The sequence below is a fragment of the Pseudopipra pipra genome, chromosome 1 (assembly GCF_036250125.1).
Source record: "Pseudopipra pipra isolate bDixPip1 chromosome 1, bDixPip1.hap1, whole genome shotgun sequence".
Lineage (NCBI taxonomy): Eukaryota > Metazoa > Chordata > Aves > Passeriformes > Pipridae > Pseudopipra > Pseudopipra pipra.
In genome coordinates, this window is record NC_087549.1 from 88,802,077 (window position 1) to 88,829,981 (window position 27,905).

A 27,905-nucleotide genomic window follows, 5' to 3' on the forward strand; every position below is an offset into this window, starting at 1 on the left:
ATTGAGGAGGAGCATTTTGAGAGTCATCCACACTTTTATCATCACCTCTGAGACAAGAAACAAGAATCATAGTTAACAAGGCCCACATTTGCCTAAACTATCCCGCTCTTTTCAGCTTAGCTATCACAACTTGTTCTCCCCTTTGCAAAGCATCTCAGTTTGTACTGGAAACCTGTAAGAGCAGAGACCCTGCTAACTTCTCTGGATGTTTTGTCACACATCACTGTATATTTATTAATAATTATGCCTCTGTAGAGGTATTTTATTCTGATAGAATCAGAACTATCCCACCAGGATCTTCAGCTACTTATTCATTTTGCTACAGGCTACAACAGAAAGAGTTAGAGAATTTACTGAAATAACAAAGTCATTTTACATACATATGGTCTATGCTTCTGTGCCACAGCAGTGACAGATAAAAAGCAGCAATCTATCATATTTTTCTCTCCACACTGTACTCAATAAGATCCAAAGTGTGGTACCCATTTTGCTACTAATGCACATGTATAACTCCCACTTATTTACTGTAGTGCCCTGAAGATGTGACAGTCAGCTATGTAATGCACTTATTATTTTTATTCATTCTATTCATTAGAGATGATCGCGTATGGCACACTTATAGCTTTGCTTTTCTCCACTAGTCATCAGTAATGTCATCTTTTCTAGCTCATGAAAATGAAACGTTTATTAAATGACAAACAACCATGTTTCTATACTCAACACTTCTCAGTCAGCTTCGCAAGTCTTCTACTCTCCTATGAGTCTGAACAAACCAAAGAAAAATTAAGCTAGGTCAAAAAGTGCTTTTGTAGGGCGCGGGAACCCAAAATGAACAGCGTGAAATGCCTGTGACACAGAAATGCTAGCAGTGCTGTCTTGAAGACATTTTGACTGCGCTTGTGGCAAAGGCTCCAACAACTTTGTGAGCCCACACTGCTCAGTAACTGAAGAGTCAACACTCCCAGTATTTAAGAGAAACTAGCGATTTCTGTCAAAGACCTTCATGGTATCATAGTCTGTCAACGTACCGATCTTTCCCCTGACTATTGCCAAATTTGAACCATATTCTTTCACTTTTATCAAATAGGAATTCTCTAAGATGGAGGAGGAGAGCAGAAGAAGCATTTTGAAAAGGAATTATAAACATAAAATCCTGGAGAGGGCTAGCTCAAACTGTGAATTGCTCCTAGCATTGGGGAGCATTTTCCCTGCTCATTCAGCTCCTTTACTTATAATCAGATGGCAACCACACAATTCCCTTGACAATATCTCTAGGAAAACTTCAGGTTTGTAGGGAAGCTGCTCAATGACTAAGCTCACTAATCCTTTCTGCTCAAGAACATTAAAGCCAGCAGAAAAGAAGAAAAAGAAAAATCCCAACCAAACAAACATCTCCCTAGTAACTGTGACTGACCATTCGCTGATGGCTCTCAACTCACTCTCTCAGCTCAGTGATTTGTATCACCAATTTCTCTTCTCCATTGCTTGGGGCCAGCTCTCAGCTGGTGGAGTTCTGCAGGTCTGAAACCTGCAGGAGGAAGGGCATTGGCTGCCAACTCTTTCCATCATGCTGAACATATAAATAAAATTATCATCAAGCGTAATTGCACTGAAGTCCACAGGCAATAGTACATATTCCCCATCACCACAATAATATCAAATCCCAGCAAAATTAAGAGTGTGTATACATACTGGAAGGCTTTGCAAAAGACTCCTGAAGAAAACAGTTCTCAGAAAAGTTTCATCTTGCATGTATTTTCAGTTCTTAAAAGTTTCCTATTTTTTTTCCCAGCAGTTTAGATAAATTTTGAAATAATCCTTTTTGTTGATTTCAAATTTGTTTCCAAACACTTTATTTCTAATTCAACTTTCAGTAGCAAAATTTTACTACAATGCACCAGAACAGGGAAATAATTCTTCCATTACACGAGACAGCAAAGAAATACAATCTCTAAATCTATGCAGTTCATTGAAATTTTTTCATTTATGAATTATACTATACAACAAAAGAAGAAACAGACAGTTTCAGAAAAATCAGAGGAAGTAGGAATGATACCATAGCCACATTTAATGATTTGTCTATAGAATAATTTTCCAAAAAGTAAACTTTTACTACAACGGAAAAATCTTCCATGAAACTAAGACTAAAGCAAAAACTGCACAGAAATATGTGCTGATCTGCTGTAAAAATTCAGTCTTCAAAGATGTGAGGACATGTACAATATAAACACCATCTGACACCTGAATAAGTTTAAAAAAAATAATTACTTGTGTCCTGCTGAGACTTGCCTGCAAAAAACCAAAAAAGTACCCACAAAGATTCCAGAATCAGGATTAATCCTGGTAGTACTCTGTGCTCATACAACCAAAGCTTAGGGTTGTATGTAGGGATGTATGCTTTAGGGATGCATGTTTTAGGGATGCTGTGTTAATGATTTAAAAGTATTCAAAGAAAACAGTGGGACTCCTGATTTCTCCTAAGAGTTAAAGCTTGGCCTACCTCTAATTTTGCTTCAAAATGGAACTAGAAACAACGAAATGGTTTAGGTGGACTATCAGAAGTTACTGAGAATTTTTTAAATTATTAGCACTTTTTAAAGCAAGTAATAAAGGGTTATTCTCCTTTTCACAAAGAAATTGAATGTCTGCTCTTAACGGCAGTATTTTATATATAGTGAATGAAACAGTTCCTGCTAGGACAGATGTAAAAAACTGGTAAAATTTGACCTTTGATTTTGGGTAAATGTTACGTATTTGAATAAAAGGTTGCGTTTATAGGCAGCCACAGATTTTTTTTTTTTATTATTTTAATGAAATCTTTAGAAGAGCTCAAGGGATAATCCAGGGAAATTTTTCAAATAGGCAACACTAATTTTGAACAAATTTTAAACACTCAGACAAGATTTTTCCTCTAACGTAGGATCCATCACCCTCCTAACTCGGTGTAAATTCAATCTGTTCTATTTGTATGACATAAACAACAAGCCATTTCACAGGAATGAGGCAAACCATATGTGAAGGTGTTTTAGAAAGCACAACAGGGAATACACCAAGCAAAGAAGCATCTGCATTTATTTCAATGTCAAATCACATGTGTATTATAAAGGGAAATTTTATTGTCTCTATATAGAAAACAATTTTACTATATTGTGCACTTTACATTTAACGCTTCCTGCCCCTCAGTGTCCTCCTCAATTCGGAGAAAAAAAAAATCAGCAGGTAAACATCATAGAGGCTATAGGTGTAGAGGCAGGGTTGTAAAGAGGTCTTCAGCCTTGTCCACACTACCCAGGTTGCCATATGCCGACAAGAGCCTATTTTGTCTTCACCCTCTGCTTGCTACCTCTGCAACTGAGCTACTATAGGCAACACACAGCAATGCTGCGTGGGGCACTGGGTATTCCCTCAAAAAAGGCAGTGCCCTACCATAAACTAGTTTTATAGAAGCTGGCCAGAGTCAGCTTAACACATTTGGAGTTCAGGAGAAAATATTTCAAAGCAGCATTTAGCCTAGGTATGAGCTACAGGCACGTTGTTAAAAAGCTAATTGCACAGAGACAAAGGATGATCGTGACTTTTATAATAGTGTGAAATATTAACCCTTAAGAGCTGTGTTTGATGATAAGTATTTGACGATTGAACCTGCTAGTTTATTATTTATATATAAACTCAAGCCTGAAGATTCCTGAAGTCACAGAAAGCGTTTATGTGTTTATGTTTTTTTGTATTAAGATAGAGAAAGGTTTTTGAGATCTGGGATTTTTTTCCCCTCTCCTCTAAAACTATGCATAAAAAGCACTGTTAAAGTGCTGAAGTGTCAAAATTATTTCTCAGATCTGTATTTTTATACATCTTCAGGAAATTGGGCTTTATAGTGACAAATAGCCTTGAAGAACATTTTTTCCTCAAATTTTGCTTGTTGCAGGGAACAGAAGAACAGAACTAGAGAGCTTCTGACAGTAGGTTTTGAGCTGCAAGGGCCAAAATTCCTTCAAATATTCCTCCTTCTCTCTCAAGGTTACAGATCTCACCTGTCTTATTTAGACAATAGCCACTAAAAACATTCATATTCTGCTGCAGATTACACAAGCTCTTAGTTCCAGGAACACAAAAATCAGAGAAGAGAGGTTCAGCGATGCTGGGTTGCGAGGCAAGGTCCTGAAGCCAGCTCTCCAGGAAGGTCTGCAAAGCACTCGGTGAGCATTTAGCATCTACCAGGCTGTGACTGCCCCTGACCACCTAAACAGCATGGATCTCCCTGAGTCTTTTGGACTCAACCGCCTCATCTCCAGCTCACCAGACCTAAGCAAAAGCCTGATGCTTTTAACAAGGCTGTATGGGGGCACAGTGGGAAAGTCACTCTTGTAGGCTGCGAGACGCAACCTGAAGGCTGTGGGCTTCCGCAGCCAAAAAGCTCTTTTTATCACATATGTGTATAATGCCCACTGTAAGGAGGTTTGACTATGGCCTACGGATGTGAGACACCACTGTAAAATTAATATGAATGAAAAAGGACAAGCATGTTATAGCAACAGAAACAAAAAAGCACCACAATTATCAGAAAAATATTTGTGATCACAAAAGAATATCTTGCTCGTACTCGCCAGTCTCCCCTTTGGCAAGCCCCACAAGAAAAGAGAATATGAGAGAAAGGAAAGAGAGAAAAAAATTACAGGGAGAGGCAGGGAGAGAATGGGGGGAAAGAGAGAGACTGAGATAGAGTGGATACTTTTAACTTGTCACAGTACAACACTAGCTTTTAATTAATACAGAGTATGTACAACTTTAAAGACTGTTGGTTGTGCAGTATTTTATGATAAATACATTTTATGGGATTTTGTTTTTAAAGAGGATTTTGTAAAATAACCTAGCCCAATAAATGATTTACCAGCTGCAATAAAAGATCAAGGAAATTGCTCAGATTGCATCTTGAAGCATCTAAAACTCTGAAGTTTATGGAGATCTAAGCTGCCCCCAGATCTACAGTGCTATTAAAAATTTTTGTAGTAGCTAATTATCTTCCATTGCATTTTTTAAAAGGTAGCAATCATAGAAGAAAGGAAGGTCTGGAAACAGACAAAGAGGAGCTGATGCCCTTTGATGGAGAAAGTAGGAGAGAAGGAAAGGAGGAGACAGACAGCAGTGAGTAACAATTGAAACATCATGCTGGTACGGTAAAAAATAGAACTAACAACTCAAAAGGTATCAGATTCTCCTTAAATCACTCAGGGAAACTGAATTAACTCTAAGTTTGAAAAATATATTTTAGGGACACATACTATATGTAACATCTATATTATTTGACCAAGAGAGGAGTAATTTTTTTGCTATTTTTTTTTTCTTTCTGATAAAGATGATGACCACAAGTGAAGCAGAAAGTGAAGAAATTCCCTCTAAGTTCTGCTTTGTTCTAAACTTATGGGACTTTAACATAATACATAAGTAAATAAAGCAAGAACCTGTTCTTATTTCAAACAGGATGTATTTTGTAACAGGAATATACGGTTCGTGCCCTCTAACTTACTGTGCTCAGACATACCTATGCCTCCCCAGGAACCCGAGCAAAGTCAGTGTCCCTGCAGGCACAGGGGTCCAAGGAGAGATGGGCTTCCTAACAAAGGACAAAGAAAAGAAATAGAAAAGAAAATGGAAGAAAGGACAGCCATTTTTTCTTAGTCCCCACATCAGACGGTGAGGTCACACCAACTTAGACAAACACCTGTTCCCTCTGCTCCTCTGGATACCTTGTGCAGTCACAAAGGACACAGACTTCAAAGCCTGGGGCCAGGGTGCTGCAGGGTCAGCTACTAGAAACCAGCACGTGCTCCAGGAGTGCTCCAGTGCTGAAGGAAGTAGAGACTTGGGGCCCTTTCTCAACACTTTCAAGCTGAACAACTTTGAAAAGAATAAAGTATCAATGCTGCTAACTTCAAATGTACACAGAATCACAGTATGGTTGGGGTTAGGAGGGATTTTAAAGGTCATCTACTTCCAAACCCTCGGTCATGAGCAAGGACACCTTCCACCAGACCAGGTTGTCCACGGCCCCATCCAACCTGGCCTTGAACACTTCCAGGAATAGGGCATATACAATTAAATGTTACAATTAAATGCTAGAAAGAGAGAAAGTGAAGTTCCCTGGTACTGAAAGCGAGCACCTTGAGATAGATAATTGATGATAATTCGGTTAATTTAATTTGAAAATTAAGGTAGGTAAAATGAAGCACTGGGAGCTGGCAAGGATATTTGGATGAGCAATGCTACCCTAAAATCTATTCTTCTATTATGGCAAGGATGGGGGAGTCCTCAGTTGTCAAAAATAACCATAATCAATTCAGCAGAATTATGACAGCCTAATTGTATGAGTGTATGTTATTTTTCCAGCTGATTGCTGTCACCTCCAATACTCAGGGCTAACCACCTCTAGGGTTGAGTTCAGATTTCTATAGTGAAAATGCACTTTGTGTCTGTGAGGTCTTTACCAAACTTTCTGCCAACTTTTAAGGCACCAAATGAGTGTGGCAAATGAGAGCAGGGAACAACAGGACAAGTGATATTGAAGGCTGCTTGGTTTGCCCATGAGATAAACCTGCCTCATGTTTTGATAGGGAAGTAATTTAAAACTAAATTTTCACAGATGTCCACTCTATCGTGATGTTAGTTTACTGACTGCTGTATTTGAAATCCTAGGGGCTGATTTGCAGAAGACCATAGGTGCCAGAGATGTTTTGAGGGCTGGGTTTTGAATATTCAAAGCACAATATGGAGCTATGTGAAAGTCTATGAGATCATTTCATTTAGCGAAATGATCTTCATTGTTTTCTACTAATTACAAATAACTGTCTAGCTTTTGCAATTATCTAGAATATGAAATTCCATGAAATATAAGTAACTGAAAAAACTTTGTTTTGATGAAGTCTTTTTAGTTTCACTTTATCTTTTCATTTTAAGACACTTCCCATATTTTATAAAAGAGAAAACTAATAGTCAAAGTAACATCCAAGAAAGATTGCATATTACTCTTAAAATGTTGAAAAGATTATGCTAGAAATCCTTTTGTATTTATTCCCCTCACACAGCTTCTCAAAGCAATGCAGCAGTGTCAAAATTGCATCCTCAGACAAAAAGTGCTTCCAATTTTTTTTATCAAGGTCAATCATAAGTTAAGGAGTTAAAAAAAATCCATGTGTTTTGGGTTTTTTTGCAGTCTAATAACATTCATTTAAATGTAGGTACCTTTTGAATACAGGAATAGCAAGACATACTTTTGGGTTGTAAAACTATTTGATACTGAGATCACTTACCACACAGAAAAAGTATACTTCTCTAACTCTTCCAAGTAAAAATTGCTCTCTACAGATGTTTTCTCTTCTTCTTGGCTTCCATTGTTCTCAGGACCTGATCTTTCTTCACGATGTTGGTCAGGTGGGTTATTCCAGTTGATCTTTAAATGAAAAGAAAAAACAAGTTAGAATAGTAAGGCAATTAGCACAGCCGTTCCTCCCAGGACAGGTCTTCCAACCCTGTCACCAGCTTTGTTGACATCCTCAGGACACCTTCAAGGACCTTCACAACCTTCTTAACTGGTAGGACCCAGAGCTGCACACAGAGTATTGTTCCCTGAATGGATTTATGTTCCTATAAGGCTGTGGTTTGACAAACCCTCTCAAGGAGGTATAAGCTCGTGCTGACACCAGCAGTCATCCAGTCTCCCTCTACCTGCTTGCTTTTTCCTGTGTTACATACCACACACTGTCAGCACAAAAATTTAGATATCCCCATAGTAAGCCACACAGCGGAAACTAATCTGGGAATGAAATTAATGCTGTTTGCCTTAATTCTTTTTCTTTTATTTAACTCAGTTAGTTCTCAGCTGGAGCCGTTCTGATCCAGACCACCTTGCGCTGGTGCCTGCACAAAGCAGGAGAGGGACAGTACTATATCTTTCAGTGCTCATACCAGTTTATTCTCATTTAAACTACTCGTTGAGCTAGAAAGGAGAGAATCCTGATCTCTGCTCAGCTCTGGAACAACATTTTTGCATGCACAGGGTCTGATTGCTGGCATTGCTTCTCTGAAGTGACCATCAGATGCCCTGGATGCTTGGTGTTATCACCCCTGGACAGAGAGACAAACATCCTTTCCACCAAGAGACACAAAGAGGTCCTAACTTATGAGACAGACATCTGCAGGAGATTTCAATGATATTATCTACTAATACCTTCCCAGGCACAATACCAAACTCTGTAAAGGGTTTGTTAACATTTAGTGAACAAGCCCAGAGAAAACAAAGGGGTGGAAATTAAAATATGTTATGTTCAAACTAGTAACAGAACTCCCTTTTTGGTCTTCCTGTTAGACAGGGAGATGGAAAGTATACTATTTAGAGGTAACCTCAAAGACAAATTTCGATTCTACATCCCTTGATGCCAACTTTACAGAGCAAGTGGTTGAAATTCTCTAGTCAATACTAGAAGATAACCTAGATGATTTAAGTTCCTATTTGACCTTCATATTTATGAAGTTTACTCTGTAGTAACATGAAGTTTACTCTGTAGATCCCAAAAAAACTCAGAGTTCCCAGGGAGCAAAGCACTGACATAAGATGTAGTCACACACTTTACACTTTGCTAATCATGAAAACAACAAAGTTATTTTTCTTTTTAAACTCTGTAAACCATTTTGCTCTCAAAGGTAAATTTGTATTCTGAAGCTTGGATTACATTGATCTCATCCACATTTTGAATTTCACAGACATAAGAGACAGAAGTTCATATTCATACCTACAAAATGCATATACCTACATACTCATATCAGTAAATATGATATAATCAACTTGTTCTCAGTGGTCATTGGAAAAGTTGCCACAAGCAATGGAATATATTGTCAGTAAGAGGTTCTATGTAAACATGAATAGTTAAGGCAGAGTAGAAGTGCTTAAACCTGTTTTCAAATACTAAGACCAGGCAGACACAGATTTTACCCAGACACAAAACTTCCCAACTTAATTTCCTAGAAGTCAAGGTTTCAGAGCAGGTAGTGTGTGCAGGCTACCTTGCTTGCTGACATTGCCTCCATGAAACTATCCCTGTGCAAAGTAGATATAAAGACATTATCTGAGACATAAATCCCAAAGGCGTTAAAGAGTATTAAGAGCTAATTTCTCTGACTGTGTTTGATCTTGACTAACGTACAAAAACAGAAATTCAGTCATCTGCATGAGGATGGGATTATAATCAGAGAATATATTTTATTTCTCTCAGAAGTCACTGACTGTGAGCATCCTCTCCTTTATTGCTACCATTCAATATCTTGAATCCATTCAGTAGTGTGTACACTCGTTACAACAAAAACTAAGTGCTAATGCCCGTGAGAGACTATTTGCAACTTCTTAGCATAGATGAATTTGGGGGTAAAAAGTTTAGGTCAGACTTAAAGATCTTTTTGTTTGTTTTTGTTATTAAAAAAATAAATTTTAAAAATATTTTTACAAGAAGAAAAGGGACTGCTAAGGAGAATAAAACACTACAGAAATTTCTGTCTTCTTCCTTAAGTCTGCTCTTTATATCAGTTTGTCATTGTTTCCTAAATATGACTGTTACATAAAAATATTTTACAGGATGGTATCCAGAGATACAAGTAGGTCCAAATGATATAAATCAGGTCAAATGCCTAGATCTTGAACATGCTAAACAGGTTCTCTCCAAACATTAGGGTTCATTCATGCCATTAAAAAGGAGGGGCTCTTACAACCTTTGAAAGGATATTTCACATACTCACATTTCTTTTGTGCAGAAGCATTCTCATGAGAGGCTCAGTTCAGAAATCTATACAAACATATCAATAACTGTAAGCTAGTCAGTCATTTCACTGAGTCCAGAGGGACTAGACAGTGCTGAATTCCTCATGGGTTTACACACCTCACTGAAACCAGGTCACTTTAATTTGGCTTCGAGAGACACCCACAACTGAAGTTCCTATGAGAACAAGGCACTTTGTTCAAAGATATCATGTTTTTTATGCAATTGTAGGAAACGAATTTCACTCTGCCACTCCCATGGGTTGGGTTACTTTGCCCACTACATCGATTCCAAAAGTCCTCAAATCATCCTTCCTATAGATGTAAGGCCACACACACACGTGCATGCACACATCGGTCTGCAGTTATGTTTATATATAACTCTGTTTTCTCCAAGTTATCCTTAACTTCCCGAAAAAATAAATCACTTAATAATTTATCCATTTAAAATGGAGGGAACTTCCAGTTGGCCAATCTATTTTTACTCAGAGAAGTAGATCATCACACTATGAAAGCTGCAATAATAATTCCCAGCCACTGAGTGTTTGTGCCACAGCACATGTACAGGTATAAACACGTAGTACACAAGTTTGTGAGTACTCCGAGTACTGTGATGATTTTCTTCCATGCACAATTAAAAGCATTAAAAATGTTTCAGAGTATATCTAGAGCAGGGTAAGACAAATTACCAGAATGATTAATTTGAATATTCAGGTTTGCAGTTATAGTTCTCTGCAACCATGCTGATTTAAGGACGGAAGTGGAGCAACACTTACAGAGAAAAATTGCAACCTTCATTGGAAAACACCTAATTTAATAATATAATGCAGGTAGAAGCAATTCTCAGGAATACAGAGTTTTCTTTGTGTCTTAGTCATCAGGATTTACAGTAAATCTGAAAGTTTCAGTAGCATTTCACCCAGAAAGTGTTGTCATGATGCAGATACGATTTTATGGAAGCTTGTACTGATGACACAATATTTGTTCATAAATTAATTATGTCCTTGACCAAGATACTACAAATATTATACTAAAAGTATCTAATGGTAGGGATCTTCTGCACAAGTACATGAGAGCTTGAAGGTTATAGATGCATCTCTTGTTTAAACATTACTGAAATAATACCATCCTGCAGCACAGACTTGATTAAGCTGCTGGTATTTCATTACCGTTAGGATGGTCTTTCCCTACTACTCCTTTGAAGTTTCTTTCCTGGAGAGATTAGCTCCCTATAGATACATGCAGGAGACAGCAATACACCTGGCCATGTGAAGCCTTTTTGTGGCCATAAAAAAATTCACAGGGGTAGATTAAAGAAACACAACAACAACAACAACAAGCAAGCCCACAAATCATTCTCAAATGGCACAGGTAGAAGATCCAATGGCTTCTCTGCACACATTAAGGGAGACAATGATGTCCATATCAAGATCTGTACCTTGTGATGTCCTCCTTGGAATTCCTTTGGCCAAAACAAGTCACAGTGCTCATCTGCACTGCCATGACAATCTTGGTAATCCTCTGCAAGAAAAGACAAAAAAACAAACCACAAAACATAAATTATTTTTTGCATTGGTGCATAAGATAAAGCTCTGGAAAGGAAGGAGCTGGGTTTTGGTCCTCCTCCCAACAGGATTCTGTCTGACTTCATGCAGATCATTTTTCTTTCTCCATCCTAGTTATAAATAGGTGGTTATTTCTCTACTACCTTCCAGAAATGTTAGTATGATAAATGCAGAGAAAACTTCGGATACTGTGTTCCTGGAAATAAAAATTATATAGATACAAAACAGGGGAAAAAGTAGAAATAAAGAAATAATAGACACGAAGAATGACATGGAAGGGTATTTTAAACACCCCAGAAAGAGTTCTTCAGAAGAGAGAAAGAAGTTAATTTTCTTGTATGGACATGGTTGTGGATCAAGAACAAGACAGAGGCATAAAAAGCATTCGAATAAACATTGCTTAGAAAACACAAGTCGTGTGTTCATTAAGCTCCTGAAAAGCAGTGACCTGTGGAATGAACAAAAATGTAATTCCACATTTCAGGAAGTAGTGGTGTGGCAGAAGTAAAGGTCTGTATTAGACACTTTTTAATGTATTGCATATGGAGGCTAATCCAAAAATATTCTTAGTTATTATTTCCTTTTTTTTTAAGTTATTTCCAATCCCACTCAGTAAAAGACAATCAAGTATATCTAAAATCACAGGCAGGATCAGCTCTTAGGTGTTACAGTTGTTGATATAGGCATGTACAATATACACATATACAATGTCACAGTTGGATATCTTTCTTAGTTTCTACATATATATATACACACGTGTAGGTGTATGTTATATATGTCGAACATTTGTAGTAAACGAGGCATTTGCAGATATTTGCACCATCTGGGGTGAAAGAGGAGGTCTACTGAAATCATTGAAACAGCATAAAATACAACTGCTGGAAATGTCACATGTACGCACACATGCCATATAATCAGTTCAAATTGTCTCTACATATTCCATATATGTGATACATGTATGAACCCCTAAACACATATTAAAATATAAATATACCTTTGTAAAGATGGTTACTGTGGTTTTCTTTGTTCAATATTTTTTTTTCCTTTGGCACACAGAACTGGGTTTCCAAACAGCCCTGATGAAATAATGAATACTTTAACAATGTTTTTGGAGTCAAATGAATAAAGCAGTAATTATCTTGGCCAAAAAAATGGGACACTAAAAAGAATAAAGAAAACAATAATATTCTACATTTAAGAAATGGGTGGGAGAAGAAACGCAAGTCTGTTATTTAATCATGACATGCTCTTTTTATATTTTATTTGTAAGGCTCTCAATGCTCTTTTCTTTCTATACCAGTGAGCTCATTATTTTAATTCCTCATAGATTTTTCTGAACAATTTTTGCTAAGTAAAAACACAATGTAATTCTTCAATGCCTGTAACAGTAAGAAGCTGCTCAAATTAAAGATCAATAAAAAGTACAGAAAAAATCTGTATGGAAATAAATAAATAAAAGAGAAGATGGGAAATGCTTGCAATTAGGATGAAAAATCTAAAAAGAAATTAAATTTAGTTGTAATACATTTCCCATTCTTTTCTTCATGAAAATTACTACTGAAGTGGGTTTTTTTCTGTAATTTAAATATTAAGCTGCCAGATGTGTGTCTCATGCTTGAAGAGTTGAAGCTTTGCATTATTTAGCATATTAAGATTCACAGAATTTAAAAAAGGGCTCCTTTATTGCCTGGAGGTTCTAATTAAGTAAACCTTAGCCTGGTACATTTAAAACTTGCAATACAAGAGATTTTGCTTCTTTTTTTTTTTTCTCTGTAGCCAAGTCTCATCAATATAATAAATATGGAAAATGCTTAAGATGATATAATTTTTCTTTGGCTTGAGGAATTAAACCTATCTATTATTTTAAGAAGTTTTTAATAGAGGCCAGCAATCAGAAGGACATTTAAAGACTCCAGTCTACTTTTTAATCATAGGATTGCTCTTAGTTGGGAGGGGGAAATGTGTCATAAAACTGAGCCATGTAGAAATTGTTTCTTCCACATACACAAAAGAAAGCAGTTCTGAGAGAGAAACAAGAATCACACAGTTCTTTATTATTAAATTGCATTTTACTTTTTTATAACTTTTTACAATTGACCACAGAAAACTAATAAAGCATTAACTAGCTGGTTAATCAGCAATTTGTTCATTGAAAAAGTTGAGACTACTGCATCAGAAACTGTAATAGCATAGAAATTCCTGACATACAATACTCATAAATCATACCTTAAATACAGTTATTTTTGCCATTTTAGAAAATGTCAAAGGTGTCAACTTTGTCCAGATATAACACTTAGCAGTGACTATTTTAGTAAATTGACTCAAAATACATTTTGTTCCCTAACGGGGGAACATAATACCATTCATGATAAAAATGAACAATTTGAAGAGGAGAAAATAACACCAAAAAAGAATGATCAAAGACAGGTATCATAGCAATGATAAAGGTACAGTGGCAGGTGTAGACCTCTGTTAATAGGTTTCTTTGGAAGTCAAGAAACATACGCACAAGAGCAGGAAAATATGATTGCACCAGGGCCTGAAAACAACAATAAAATTCTTAATCCAAAGCTCTATATCTGTATCAGGTAAGTCCAGCAGAATAGTTTAAATGTCTTTCATTTTTATAAGAGAAATAGGAAAAAATGGGTGGCATTTTTTGTCACCACTGTGGAATGGGCATGGATTTGTAAAAGCATGGTGAGATGAAATTTATTTCCAGACCTTGACAATAATGAGAGAAGTCATTTCTGGGTGATATTAAGTCCCAATCAAATAGTTTAGATGTCACACAGATCATACCTAATATGGGATACAAAGAAAGGGTTAACTGCATTAAGTCCCTGAGTTCAGTGGGACCTGGTTTTTAAAACATAATAAGATGGTGTTGGAATACAAAAATGTTGGTGCTACTCTGTTACCTTTCTCAGCATCAGCCTTCTCTGGGCAATAGCTGGCCATAGTAGCATGGCCTTTAAAATTAGAGGGTATCTTACTGCTTCTTAACCCTTGTAGAATAAAACAAAACCTTTTTTTATCCTCTGCATTCAGTCTGGAAGTTATCATCTTTGGCTATGACTTCTGTAAAAAGTACTGTGGTGCAACAAGTAGAGGCGCAACCTGTAGAATGAAATCAACAGTTCAGAGGACACCCCTTAACAGTGGGGACCCTGCTGTGTGTCGCAGACTTCATGTCAGGCTAGTTTTAGTTTGGTCCTGGGAACTGATGGCTCTGATACACACACCCAAAGCACATATGGTTGATCAGCTTCACCCTAAAGGTGGCCAGTGCTTGTCCTCTGAGATCTCTCTGCAGTGAACAAGAGACTGACAACTGGGGCAGGGCATTCACTTCAAAAGTGCCCTAAATACCTAAACGTTAATGTAAACACATCCTTTCTGAATGAGTATTAAAGAGGGGTAGGAAACAGATTGTCTATGATGTAAAACTTTCAGAGGCTGTATATAGGGCTGATACTGTGAAATTTTTATATATTGGGAGGTGGGGGGAGAGAAGGGGAGGGGAGAGTCTAAAAGATTTTTTTTTTGTTTTAAATATGGACAAAAAGAAATAACACAGCTAGGAAATTACAGTAATTTGATGGAAACTACTTCTGACTTATATGGAGGCAAAGCAGAGAAGGGAAGTCACTCCTGATGCATGCAACCTCTCTTTAAATCAGTGGGAAAGGGTTTTAGAGTAGTGTGATCCAGGAGCGGGGCAGCAGACAAAGAAATCACCAGCTTGGTTAAGTTACTGCAGGGACAGCCTGTGAGAAATAAAATAGCATGGTAAGAGTTGGAAAATAGAAGAGTTTGGATTGTGTGGATGACACAACTGTTAAGTGAGAGGGAACTGGATTCGATCCCACTTGAAAGAATCAATCCAATCCTTTATGCAGTCCTGCTCAGAGAAAGAAAAGACAAGCAGAGAAAGAGAAGGTTCAACCGTCTGAGGGTCTGCCTCTGAGGCTCTATCTGTAATAAAAATGAGGGGTAAGCAATCTTCATTTTAAAACATCACTTTGTTCCCTTTAAAGTGGCACCATGAAGTATTACCAGTGAGAACAACTTCAAGTTTTTTGGTTTAGGTAACTATTTTTGCATCTGCATAGGTAGAAGCATGCAGCATCTCAGAAGGAAAGAACCTCATTGCAGTATAATGAGAAGTATTACAATGAAGATTCATTGGTTTGCATGAAATTGTTTCAGAAGTGGCTATAAGCATAAATATAACACTCTCAACAAAACTATTGGTCACTTATATAAGTACATTTTAACGCTTTACAGTAATGTAAAGCCTTCTCTCCAAATGTAATGATAAAATTAGAATGGAGCTGTGTCTGTGTTTGGTATTTTGATCTGGAGGTGACATCTTAATAAGTTTTGAATAAAGTTCTGAGTAGTATCTGCTAGAGTACTAAGCCTCTTGGTTAGCCTGATGCCATCTTTTCTTAGATGTTATTCTGAAGCTTTGTCCAGACAGAAATGCCTTTTGATGTCACAAAAGGACACAATTAACTTCCCAACGTTTTTCCACAGATGCAGAAAGGGTGTTGAATTAGAGATCTTGAATATGAACAATATTTAACATCTGTTTTCAATAGAAAGTTTATTGTAGAAGACAGACATTGAGCAAAAGAATCCTTCTGAGCTAGAAGATCTGAAAATCAGGAGCTAAAACTTTGTCCTGGGTATGCCCTAGAAAGGTGATAAATCAGAGGGTTGAAGGAATCACAGAAGTGTTGTCAAGCCCCCAAAATGAGAAGAATACTAGCTGACTAACAATATTTATGAGAAATATTTCATGTGTTTCCAGAGGGTTTACTTGTGGTACATGCACAAATGAAGGCTTTGAAAAAAGAAATTAGACTTCATATGAGAGAAAGGCCAGGGAGCAGCTGCTGGGATGAGCATTGGTGGGGACAAAAATGCAGGCACTGTTGAAGCACCAAATTAAATATCAGGTACAGTATAAATCCTAGTTTACATGTCATTTGGCAGAAATTATCTGGGGATTTCGAATGAAAGGGTTTTTTCCTTCCTAGTTCTGAGTGAAGATAATAAGTTTAGTGGTTACATTACTGACAGTGTTCCATCACAGAAAATCTGTGCTTTAGTGATATGCCTTTTGAAACAAGTTTTTCATTAAATTAACAGGCAACAGATTTATCAAGTACCAGAATTTGGGTTTTTTTAAATCCTCCATCAATTATAGTATTATCTCTTAGGATATACTGAGTCAGATCCTCTGACGATACAAAATAGTGCCTTTTGAACCCAACCTTCCGTTGACAAAAGTTGTGATAATTCAGTACCTTTCTGTGATGGTTTCACTCTAGGCCTTCCTGGAGACCAGCTTGTAACCATGAAGGAACTAGGAAAGTGATCACAGAAATATTCCATGCTATTCCTTTACGTAACTTGAGGTATAAATAAAGCCAGCAGGAGGGATCTCGCTCTCTTCTCTTCTGGCGAGGTTCGAGAACGGTGGGTCCCTGTCTCGGTCTGGCTTATCTGGAGCTAAGGCCTACAGTGACTGCTGTTATCTGCCACACGTGAGGGGAGAGCGCTGGGCCGTGTCTAGCCATCCTGCTCGTTCAAAGGGAAGTGGTGAGATTTTGCTTATTTACCTTCAGTTGGCTGGTTGACTTGTTTGGTCTTTGTCCCTTTTTGTCCTTTTCCCTTCTCCCTCCCCCCCTTCCCTTTTTGGGGAGCTGTTTGGGATTTCTGGAGTTGTGGTGTATAGTATTCTCATTGTATATATCTGTCTCATATGTAAAATATATATATATATATTTGCTATAGCTTTGGCTGCTTAAGTCGTTTCCTCTTCCCTCTCTGGGAAGCAGGTCCTTGTTGTCGAGTTTCGGGGACTTGGCAGGAAGCCAGCTCGAAATTTGTACACTTTCAAAATCAGTCCACTTCTGCAACTGCCTTGTTTCAGGATATTTGTAAGAGACTCTCTTAAATTCAAAATATGGGTTCTAAAATGCTGTGTTTGGCATTGGATCTCTGCCAAACTCCACAGAAGTAATTTGAATAAAAATTCAATATGGTAGTTTTAGATCTAGATAAACATTGGTGATGGGGGTAGGGGGAAGAGGGGACAAGGAATAGCTGTCCGCCTGCACAGCTAATAATTGGGTTCTGAGACACACTCTAAAGGTGGAAACATCCAAATGTTGCAAGGAAAACAAGTCTGAAAAAAAATTAAAAGCACCCAAAGGCAAATGTCAAACACCATTAAACATTATTTTAAAACTCTTTTGTTCTTGCAGGTTACTTATGTTTTAAATATTGTGAGTATTCTAAGCTGCTTTGCACAACTAAAGTTGGGCAAATGAACTAAATAAATTTCAAAGCAGATTCTACTAATGTAGAATTGGAAAAAAAAATCTAAGTTAGGGCTGTGATTATATTCTTAGAAGGACCAACATCTAGAAATACGTGTTAAGTGTTGGTCTTACTAGGACATGAATGAGAACCCTTGAAACACTGGAAGTTTTTATTACTTTTTTCTGTAATGTGCTTAACCTTTTGTCACCAATATTATTTAACAAATACTGACACCAGCTCTGTATTCTACTTCTTACACATCTGTGATAGTCGACATCAATATTCAGCACCTATGAATCCTAACTTAGCAATGCCATACTAGCTCCTAACTCTATTTGTCCCCACTTAACATGAGATATTCAGCAAATGTACCTATAATAGCAGATGCATAGTCCTAGCCTTCTTGGGCAGTCAATAGAGAAGGAGAACTCCAAAGAAATAATTTTTTAGTGATGTTTCATGGGCTACTCTAAAAGGAAAGTGGCACATCAATTGGCTTCAAAATGACATGCATCCAAAATTCTACAACATCATCTCTGGGATCCCACAGACTTGAAGACAACTACAAGCTGCTGTTTACACAGATAAGAGGTAGCTATCTCTTACCCAATATTTCTCAGCTCAGTATCTAACAATTATAGCTTCCTGCTATAGAAGGAGAGTCGCTCTCTCTCTTCAAAAGACAGGAATAATTTATTTTCACTTGCGCTTTCATCTCTACACACTGGCCAAGAGAGTGAGAATCGCCCTTTCCTAAAATGAAAGCTGACCCTTGCATTGTTCATGATGGTTGAGAGAGTGATGAGCAGTGATGAGTGCGGATCTCAGGTCAGCTCCTGACGCCCTCACCACTCTCTCAGCTACTCGATCTGCCTATTCATCCTAAGCATCTGTGCTGTGACCAGGAGGGCTGGCTGGCACCTGGGGGACATGCATGGGTGTGAGAACAAAAGGGAGCATGGACATCGGCACTTTCTGTGCCTGCGCTGCCATTTTTCTATTGTAGGACTGAGAGCACAATACACTACCCGGGTCATAAAGTGGGAGTGGTTGTCTATATTCTTAGTACCTTGGTACCAACATCCCTGCCCCGTATTAAGTCTGCCTCTGGCCATCACGGTGGTATCTGAGTTTAGGACAGGACCTAGGGGTTATATTACTCAATTCTCAGACAAATACTTTTTACCTGGGATTTAAAAACAAACAAACAAACAAACCAAATAAATCCACCAAAAAAAACCCAATGAAAACAAATAAACAAATGAACAAAACCAAGAAAAAACTCTGCAGTAGCAACTTGCAAGGATTTGCTTTCAAAAGAAACCCCACATTTGAGAAGCAAATGTTACCTGATACAAATACAGACAGGCACTTTTATGCAATTTAGCTTTGCACAATTAACAAAGGATATTGCTATTAAAGTGCTGCAGGAAGAAAAAGTACTTCCCAAGCATCTAACAGCAACATGTTGTGATCCATGGATATAAATGACCAAATAAAATGGAAGGATGTAAAAATGTCACGGAAACACCAGTCGTAATCTAATGTTGTCAGTGCACTGCACACACACCTTGTAATTACTAACACATTTGGCCTACCAACACTTTTTAGACAGGGGAGCCCACCATTTCTGTACCTTTTTGCCTAAGCTGCTTTTGATCCCTCACAATTGATTTAAACTCTTCCATCTCTTCCTTTGCCCAGTGAATTAATGATGACATGATATCACAGGGCTAGGGGGAAGGCAAATGGGGGTATTTACACACATGCCAAGCAGATCTATTTGCAAACTTTCAGTAAATTAATGCAATAAAAGTCCTAACCTGCTGGAAGCATTTTAAGCTCTTCTCTTTTCCTCCCAGCTTCTTCTGACACACACACTTCTCCTCCTTTTGCTGCATTAAACTGTTTTTCCACTTCCTTTACAACAGTGGGAATACTTCCCTTATGGGTGTCAGGATCTTTCGGGGAGGTCAGAGGTTGCCCTGCAGAGGAAATGACAAGCTGTGAAATGTAAAAGAACAATTCCTTCCACATGTTTCCTTGCTCCAGGAGCAGTAAGGGGTTGTCAGCTAGCATCAGGACGGGATGGACCAGGCCTTTGTCTTAGCAGTCCTGTCAAAACTAATTTACAATTAAAGACCTGTGTAACTGTTTAAAGCTTTACAACTCTGGCGAGTTTCAAGGACTGCTGAAGCCAAGTGGTACAAACCAACTTTATTATTAACAAGCATGCAGACAAACAGAATGAAGACAGACAGAAAAATGCTGTAAACTGTAAGTAAGCAGAAAAACTGTACACCTGAAGATTGTCTTTCTATATGATATTTATTTCTGTTATAAGCTCATAGTTAGGGAACTAAAAATATTTCTGTGGTTCTAACTTTTCCTCTGGTTGTTGCATAGGCTGCAGGAGCCACATGCATTGCTGTTAGAGAGCAAACCTTTTAAGGGGAGGGAAAAATAAAGTGCGGGGGGAAAATGGGCTAATTGTCTATTGGGGAAAAAAAAAAAAAAAGAGAAAAAATAATCTTTAAAACCATTCTCAAACAGCTGAGTTTCTGACTTCCCAAAGTATAGTAGAACGGGGCGGGGGAAGGGGGGGTGGACACAAGCAGACTTTCCGGAAAGAAAATTTTAGACGTAGAAAATCTGCATGTGGGTGTTTAGTCCAAAGACAGCTGAGGTAGAGAGAGTCTTTCTACATGACAAATCTTCTGCCTTGTAAACAGTCTTTTTAGGTCTTGATTGCACATCAGTATATGCTGGTACAGTGCTGACCATAACTTCAGGATTTCAAATTGGCCAATATTAAAGTGATGTGAGTAAGTCAACTGGAATGAAAAATGTTTTTCTTTGGCTCTGAACACTACAGAGGATAAACCTGTTTCCCACCTGCGTGTTTTATGTGATCACAATTTCAGATGGGCACAAGTAGGTGTTTGCATGTCAAGTCAGAACAACAGCACAGACAGAAGAGCAAGCATTTGGAAGAATGTTCCCAACAAGTGCAGAGTAACACTTCCCAAATCAGCCCAAGTCTGACCCAAAAGTGTTTGAGCTGGAGAACTAATACATAAGTGCTGTCTAGCTACTTTTCTGAAGATGAAAGAGCTGCCACTTCCAAAAAAGTCTGAGTTTAGCTGACATTTTGCACATGTGAATCCCCTTTTCTATGGACACTAAACTCAAAAGGGATCTTGCTGTAGATTTCACTGTGAGAAAGAGTGTTTTCTTGATGAATTTGTATATTTAGTGTTTTATATGAAGATTCACACTTTTGAAGTTTTGATGAATTTAGATGCCCATGTTACTTAGATCTAGGTCTCTGAAGGCAACATTTCTGTTAGTTGCATCAAATTTTCCTACCTAAGCTGCTTCTATTAGAGTTGTTACCACCTTCCCCACAACAGCTAATGAATTCCACACAGACATCCTCATTTATTCATTGACAGAGACTGTTGATCCCTTAATGGGCAACAGATGAACAGCAGAAGATTTTCTTAAGAAAAGCAAAGGATGGTGGTAGTGTAAGCAGAAGCTGTCTTCTACCATGAGCCTCTTATGGAATACCACTTCAAAAGAATGGAAAGAAGATATGATTTGGACTTAGAGACACACTAGATCTGATAATGTACATCTGTGATCTACGAAGGAGGTAGAATGGGAGTTATTATGTTGCATTCCCATGCACTGTACTCTGGAGGAGAGAGCCTGTGCAGCAAGGAAGAGCCATACAAAGCCCAACAGAGAGCTGTGGTTTAGAAGAATAACATAGCCTGGAGTTAGTTAATGGAAATAATATGAAGGTTCTCTCTTAAACTTCTAAAACCAAGACAAACTTGAAGTGAAGGTTAAAACACCATCTCCTAACCTGCTCTATTTTGCAGCACCACATATGGTATTGATATATAAGATCGCTCACTATTTAGACTACTGCAGTAGAGTGTTACAGAGCACTCGTCTTCATTTAGACTGTTCTTGCTTTCTCTGGTTTGTGTCTCAACCTTAATGTCACTTTAACAGAGCTTTCCCCCCCTCTGCTTTTGGTGGTTTAACAGATATAATACTGTATTTATAGGGCATATCAATGTGAGACAGCTTGCCACAGATCATAAACACATTTTTCTGTGGGAAATGTTGAAGTTGTGATTTTCAACATGTGATCTCCAGTTCTCTAAGGTTTGTTCCTTTAATTGTAAATAGCCAGAAAGTCATCAAGCTAGCGTTTAATAAACTTTTAATTTGAAATGGATTACCACATGTTGTGTTTGTTTACCCATTATTAAATCTCTTAGCAACATATCACCAGCAGAAACAGCATACTGTAGCACTGCATAGATACATTAAAAAACAAACCCATGGGGGATATTGGCAGCTAATAATATCTTTAAAGAAGGCTCCATGAAAAATAAATACATATAAACAATATCAAAAATTACTCCTAGAAATTTTTTTAGTGCAAATCTGTTTGGCAGGGAAATTGAAGATCTTCCATGATCACCGTATCAGCAAATTTCAAAGGTCTGCATGCAAAATAAGACACACATTAATGCTCTTTCTCAGTTCTTCAAAATATATATTTCTTGACTTTTCAAACTGTGTATCATGAGTTTTTCCATGTATTTCCAGGAAGCGTGACCTATTTATGTGCTTCATCTATGTGCATTTCCAAATGTGTATGAAGACAGATGGTAGGACCAAACAAGTTTGATTCATTTAGAGTTTGTGCATAATTCTTCACTGTTGAGAAGAGTTGCCTGTAACTCCACCTTTTGAATGTACTATTCATGATTTGCTGCACCTTAAAGCACCTTGGCAGATATGTAGAAGATAAATGACAACAAAAAGGACCTTACAGCACAGTGTATGTTTACACCTCCATGCTTCTGGTATCAAGGTGGTTATATAAAAGTCTTTTGATCACAGTGCAATTGCTGCTTAGCCTAAAAGCATCTCAGGGCAAACCTCATTTTCTTTATCTCCTAAATCATTACTCAATGCCTGAAAAATACTTCTACTGTCTTCTTTTCATGTTATACTTCCAACCTGAGCCATTCATCTACCATGCTGAATGATTATTGTTTATCTGTTCTCTTTCTTTCCTTCCAATACACTCTTTTTTTTTTTCCTCCCATGCCATCTACAGTGTATCACTGCTACTGTTCTCAAATGCTTGAGGAACCTCTGTCCTGGAGAACTAAGTCTCTGCATCTCTGCTTCAGATCTTTACATCATATTCACAGATACACTACAGTCTGTAGGTTGGCTGCATCCTTGTTCATTAAACAAGAGAAAATATAGAAATAACTATTTAGCAAAAATGAATTCTTTTTGCCCATGGCAGTCACATCCCACAGGCTGAAAAAGAAAAGAGCAACAGTAGTCTCCTACCATTCTTCTCATTACTTGATTTCTAACAGTAGAGGAACAATTTGTGAGTCCATTGCAATATAGTCAATTACATCTTCAGCATAGCTACATCAGAAGGTTCACAGAGGCCAGGAAGGATGCTCAGTCTAAAACTTACATTCAGCTTTTTAAGAAAGCTTCTGGGGAGGTCTGCTGTGCACAAGCAAATGATAATTGTCTTTCCTATGGATTACTACTTGACTGAATCTAATGGAATTTTATAGGAGTAGCATAAGGCATGTCTCTGATGCCAGAACTATCTCCCTGCCAAATTTGAAGTCCTTGTTGTAGCCCAGGGAGGTGCTAGAGTTCTTCAAACGATAGACAAAAAAAAAGTACCTTTTTTTTTCTCTTTCTATAAGCTTGATGCCATAAGCAGCTGAAATGTTACTGCTGTGACATTCCAAGCATTATTCAGCCTTAAGCATAGGCCAGTACGGAAAGCTTAATCCTTAGCAATGAGGTTTATTTAAATTGCTTACACCTGAAACAAAGTTAAACCACCTTAATAAAAAGAATCACAGTATTCCTGCTACAAGGCATGAAGAAAAAAATCTAGCTTAACAAGATCAATAAGGACTAGCCAAAATTAAAATTAAACTATGGGTTGCTCCAGTGAAAACCCGAATAAAAACATCAAAGTTTGAATCCATCACCTTGTGGTCCAGACTGTACAACCTTCTCTGAGACATCATTCTTTTCAGCAACACTTGAATACATGTGAAGTTCAGGGGGGAGATGAAGATGCATATCACACTTACTTTGCTTATCTGAATCCTGTGGTAGTTTAGTTATCTATTAAGTGGGGGGAAAAAAATAAATAAAAAGAAAGCAGTTCAGAATTCCACTAAACCAGAACATACTTGTTTGTACACAATTTGTGAACCCTAGAACAAATTCTTGTTTCTCTCTGCTCCGTTTATTACCATTTTCTCCCGTATAAGTTTACCATGTATGTCTTCCCCATGCTTACTGACCAAAGCAGACATCCCAGTAAATGGGGGTGATGAGGGGGGTGTGAGTCACAGTCCAATTTCAGAATCATATGGGAAAATACAGATACCCTGGATTATTAAATCATCCCACCTTATACATTGATTTGAAAGACTAATTTTGCAGCTTTGGAATCTTCACCTCCTCCTTACCCAATAGCTCTGTTATTTCTGACATTCTCTTTCCTAGTATGTATTAGGTATATTTGTTGTATAAATTCTTATCGCTTTATGTGTTTCTGAAGGTACTTTTACTTTCTTTTACTCTTGGTAGACCCAAAAATAAGATTGTCTGAAAATCATCACTACAAGAAAATTAAAAACTGAAATTTCTATTAAGTGAGCCCACATTATAATTGAGATGCTTTCAAAATTCATCTATTTTGGTATTTTATCCTGAGTAAAATTTGACTATAAAAGAGGTATAAGTTTAAGATCTTGTTAAGATTCTGAATGAAGAAACATATTTCAGCTACAAAAACTCCTTAACTTGCCCATCCAGAAAAAAAGTTTCCACCGGAGAGAAGTTCTTAATTTAGGTCCATTTTCACTAAAGACACACAAATAACATCATGTCTGAATTATGCCCAAAAACTGTTCAAAAGTAAGGTTCCTAACACAACAGAACCATACTCACTAGCTGGAGGTCCCACACATACAAGTAAAACAATATCATAAAAAATATTATTTTATCTTGTAGTCATGTGAAAGCATCTCTGTGATTCAGTACAACTGTGGAGGAAATTAACATGTACTAGTGGCAGGGCCAAACTTGGAATTTGAACTTTTGATCCAATTACCCAGCACTCCAAGAAATATTTTTATATTTTAAATAATCCTAAAATCCAGCTGCAAAGCTGAAAAATATCTACTGATTTCATGTAAAAGTTGGAGATGCAATGAGATTTAGATAATCATTGGGTAGGCTGAGAAGCTGCTTTTTGGAAAGACAAATCTTTTAAGGCTGACAGAAGGAAATAGAATCTGTTGTAACAATGACTAAAAAAGTAGGCTTATTTTTTTTTTAATACAAACCTGAAAATAGAGATTGCATAACCAATGATCCAAATCTTGAGAAATAAAGTTTTCAATTTTTTTGAATCTGTCAACTTTAGGGTCGTAATGGCCTCTCAGGAAGGGACATTTAAATTTTCCCTCCAAAGCATTAAAATTGTTATCACATAAGGGAAAAGCTCCCCATCCTACTTCTTGATCGATCCAACCATAGGTGCCACGAAGAAGGAAAAGTTCAAAGAGGAGTACCATTCCAGGCTTCATAGCTTTTCTATGTGGCAGAACCTAGCAAAGAAGGAGAAAAAGATTTATTAGTTACAAAAACATCACAAGGGAACTGACCTTCTTTTATCATATAAAGCTCTACAAACTTCATACCTTTGAACCAATTTTGCATGCAAAAACATTTAACAACTCTTCTCTTTGCAGCAAAGCATGTATTTGAACAATTTTTCACTCCGAGAAAAAATGCTGTGCTTTTTTTGAATGTTAATTTTGTGATTTCTTTGTTTTCCCCTTGGCTTTCTGAAAGCGTTCCTTTACTGTCTTTATTTACCAGTGGTGTAAAAATATTGCCACTAGAAAACTTTAAGACAGAGTGACAAACCGTCTTGGAAATCTGAGGTGTCCCTGTGAGGGCTTGCTGAGACACTACTGGATTTGTCTTGCAGCAACTTTGGAGACCTTATCCAAATACCCAATGAGAATACTTGCAGTCTTGCACCTCACTGAGTCACAAAATCTTCTCCACCCAGTTCTGGGAATAATGCTGGTAAACAATAGCCTTCCTCCTCTAAATTAAAGCTCTTTTTGCAAAGTATGTGAACCTCAGTGTAGGGTCAAAAAGCATTTTGAGGTAAAAAGCTCTCAGCATACCAAAGGCTGGCAAACACTGTTTGTACTTTTCATCGGATAGGTAGAGATATTCTTCTGAGTGGTTTGGAGCTGTGGAAGAGCTCGGGGCTCTAGGGCAATTGTGTTCCCATGGTAAAGACTTGAAAACTAGTGGTGAAGAAACACTCTGAAGTAATATGAAGTTATGTAAATCTGTCTGTAAAGTTTTGGCAGGTAGAGAAGGGAGGAGGGTAAGCACAAAGAAAAAGTAATCTGATTCTATGTCACAGTTTTAACTGTTTTCTTTAATCAAGGTGAGGGTTGACCCGGGTCCTGTTGAACTATTCTAATACATTCAAAAAAACAAATAAAAGAAAAAAAGGCATACAAAAGCTAGATCACGGAAGATGACTACCATCATACCCAGGCTAACAGCTATGAAGGGTAGTCACCTGGAGACAAGGGGAGCAAATACATCAGCTGTGCCTCTCAGACAGCGAAACATCTGCTTTGCCACTATTCCTACACATTCTCCTGAGAGAACTGGGACTGCCTAATCTCTTAAATCCAATCTCTTAAATCTCTTAAATCCAATTTAAATTTAAGATTTAAATCTTAAATCTTCTTTAATAAAGACAGTGTTCTGTTATTTCAATGTTTTTCACATTTTATTGTTCCCATTTCAGTCCTCACAGTTCATAGCAGCAAATATCTTGGTACACTCGCCTGCTCAACATTACCTTACCTTCCAGGCAAGGTAGAGAAAGAGGAGCCTTTTCTCCTGCTCTCCTCCCTGTGAACTGCAGAAGCCCACAATATTCAAGGGCATCTTTTGACTTTGAGTGTCCAATAGGACCCTCTGTACTTTTTGAAACTCAAGAATAAGACCTCCGAGTAGAAGACATCAATGCAAACCAATCAGCAACTATGAAAAGCCTAAAATGCCTAAGTCTTCCTAAATTAGCAGGAATTTCCTCAATCAAGATGACATTCTGCAGTCAACAACCGGCCACAAATCTGTACTGCTTCAAATATTTCTGTATGTAAGTACACACCCCAACACAGCTCTTTCTCAATGTGTATATTTAAATACAGGCATGACTTCTTTTATACACATTATTGAACATCAAGATAATTAGCATAATCCAGGTGCAGCCAAATTTTTCTCTCTTTTTCTGAAAAAGCTAAGAGATTTCCCCATACCAACAACTGCCATGTTAGGAGATGATAAGTGTTCATGGTTGTGCTGCATTCTGTAACTTTTTTGAAGAAGTGAATATAAATTATTATTTCTAATAATATGCCTTCCTGTTTCAAGTTATATATTGTGATTAGATAATAGCAAGACAGAGGAAGTCATTTAAGGAAATCTTTTAAAACTATAAATATTTTCATTATTATGTAGGTGTACTTTATATTAATTATGTAAATATATTCTAGGACTTAGTGTAGGCTTAAAACGAAACAGAAGCATCTGTTGAAAAATGCCATAACCCTGTGGCAGCTGCTATTAAACCATTAACAGTATCAGGTTTCATTTAAACCAGATTTACCATTTTCTGTAACAGCCCGTGGGAAAGCTAAAAACATTAGGCACAAATTACTGACAAAAGAGATCCTTAATCAAGCCATACATTTCATTTGGCTAGCTGGGTGCTAGATAGCAACCTCTGTGCTACAAATTAAAGGTGATGGTTACAATGATGTGATCAAAGACAGTTACCTGCATTATCAAACAATCCCAAAGCATTAGCAGATGAAATTACTACTGCATCACAACACACGTTTTGGTTTCCCCCTTGATTCCGAGACTTACTCTTCTCTTAAGAATAACTCAACAGTACATGCTCTTCTGCTAGCCTACCTGTAAACAGACAGTGGTCAAGCAGATGTGTAAGGGTAATCATTGTGACTATTAAAAATTTATTCCTTTGTTTCTGGCTCACAGTT

At 37.5% G+C, this 27,905-nt stretch overlaps 1 protein-coding gene across 4 annotated transcripts in view; it reads right to left on the reverse strand.

Annotated features, from left to right (window-relative positions):
- LOC135418610 (uncharacterized) overlaps positions 1 to 27,905 on the reverse strand; it is a 182,524-nt gene that overhangs the window by 79,437 nt on the left and 75,182 nt on the right. For all 4 annotated transcript variants that reach the window (XM_064664081.1, XM_064664074.1, XM_064664059.1 and 1 more), the window contains exons 11-15: positions 25,143 to 25,406; positions 23,772 to 23,910; positions 19,527 to 19,688; positions 11,238 to 11,320; positions 7,305 to 7,444 (exon numbers count right to left, since the gene is read on the reverse strand). In XM_064664081.1, coding sequence (XP_064520151.1) covers positions 7,305 to 7,444; positions 11,238 to 11,320; positions 19,527 to 19,688; positions 23,772 to 23,910; positions 25,143 to 25,406 — 788 coding nt within the window. The remainder of the gene's footprint in view (positions 1 to 7,304; positions 7,445 to 11,237; positions 11,321 to 19,526; positions 19,689 to 23,771; positions 23,911 to 25,142; positions 25,407 to 27,905) is intronic.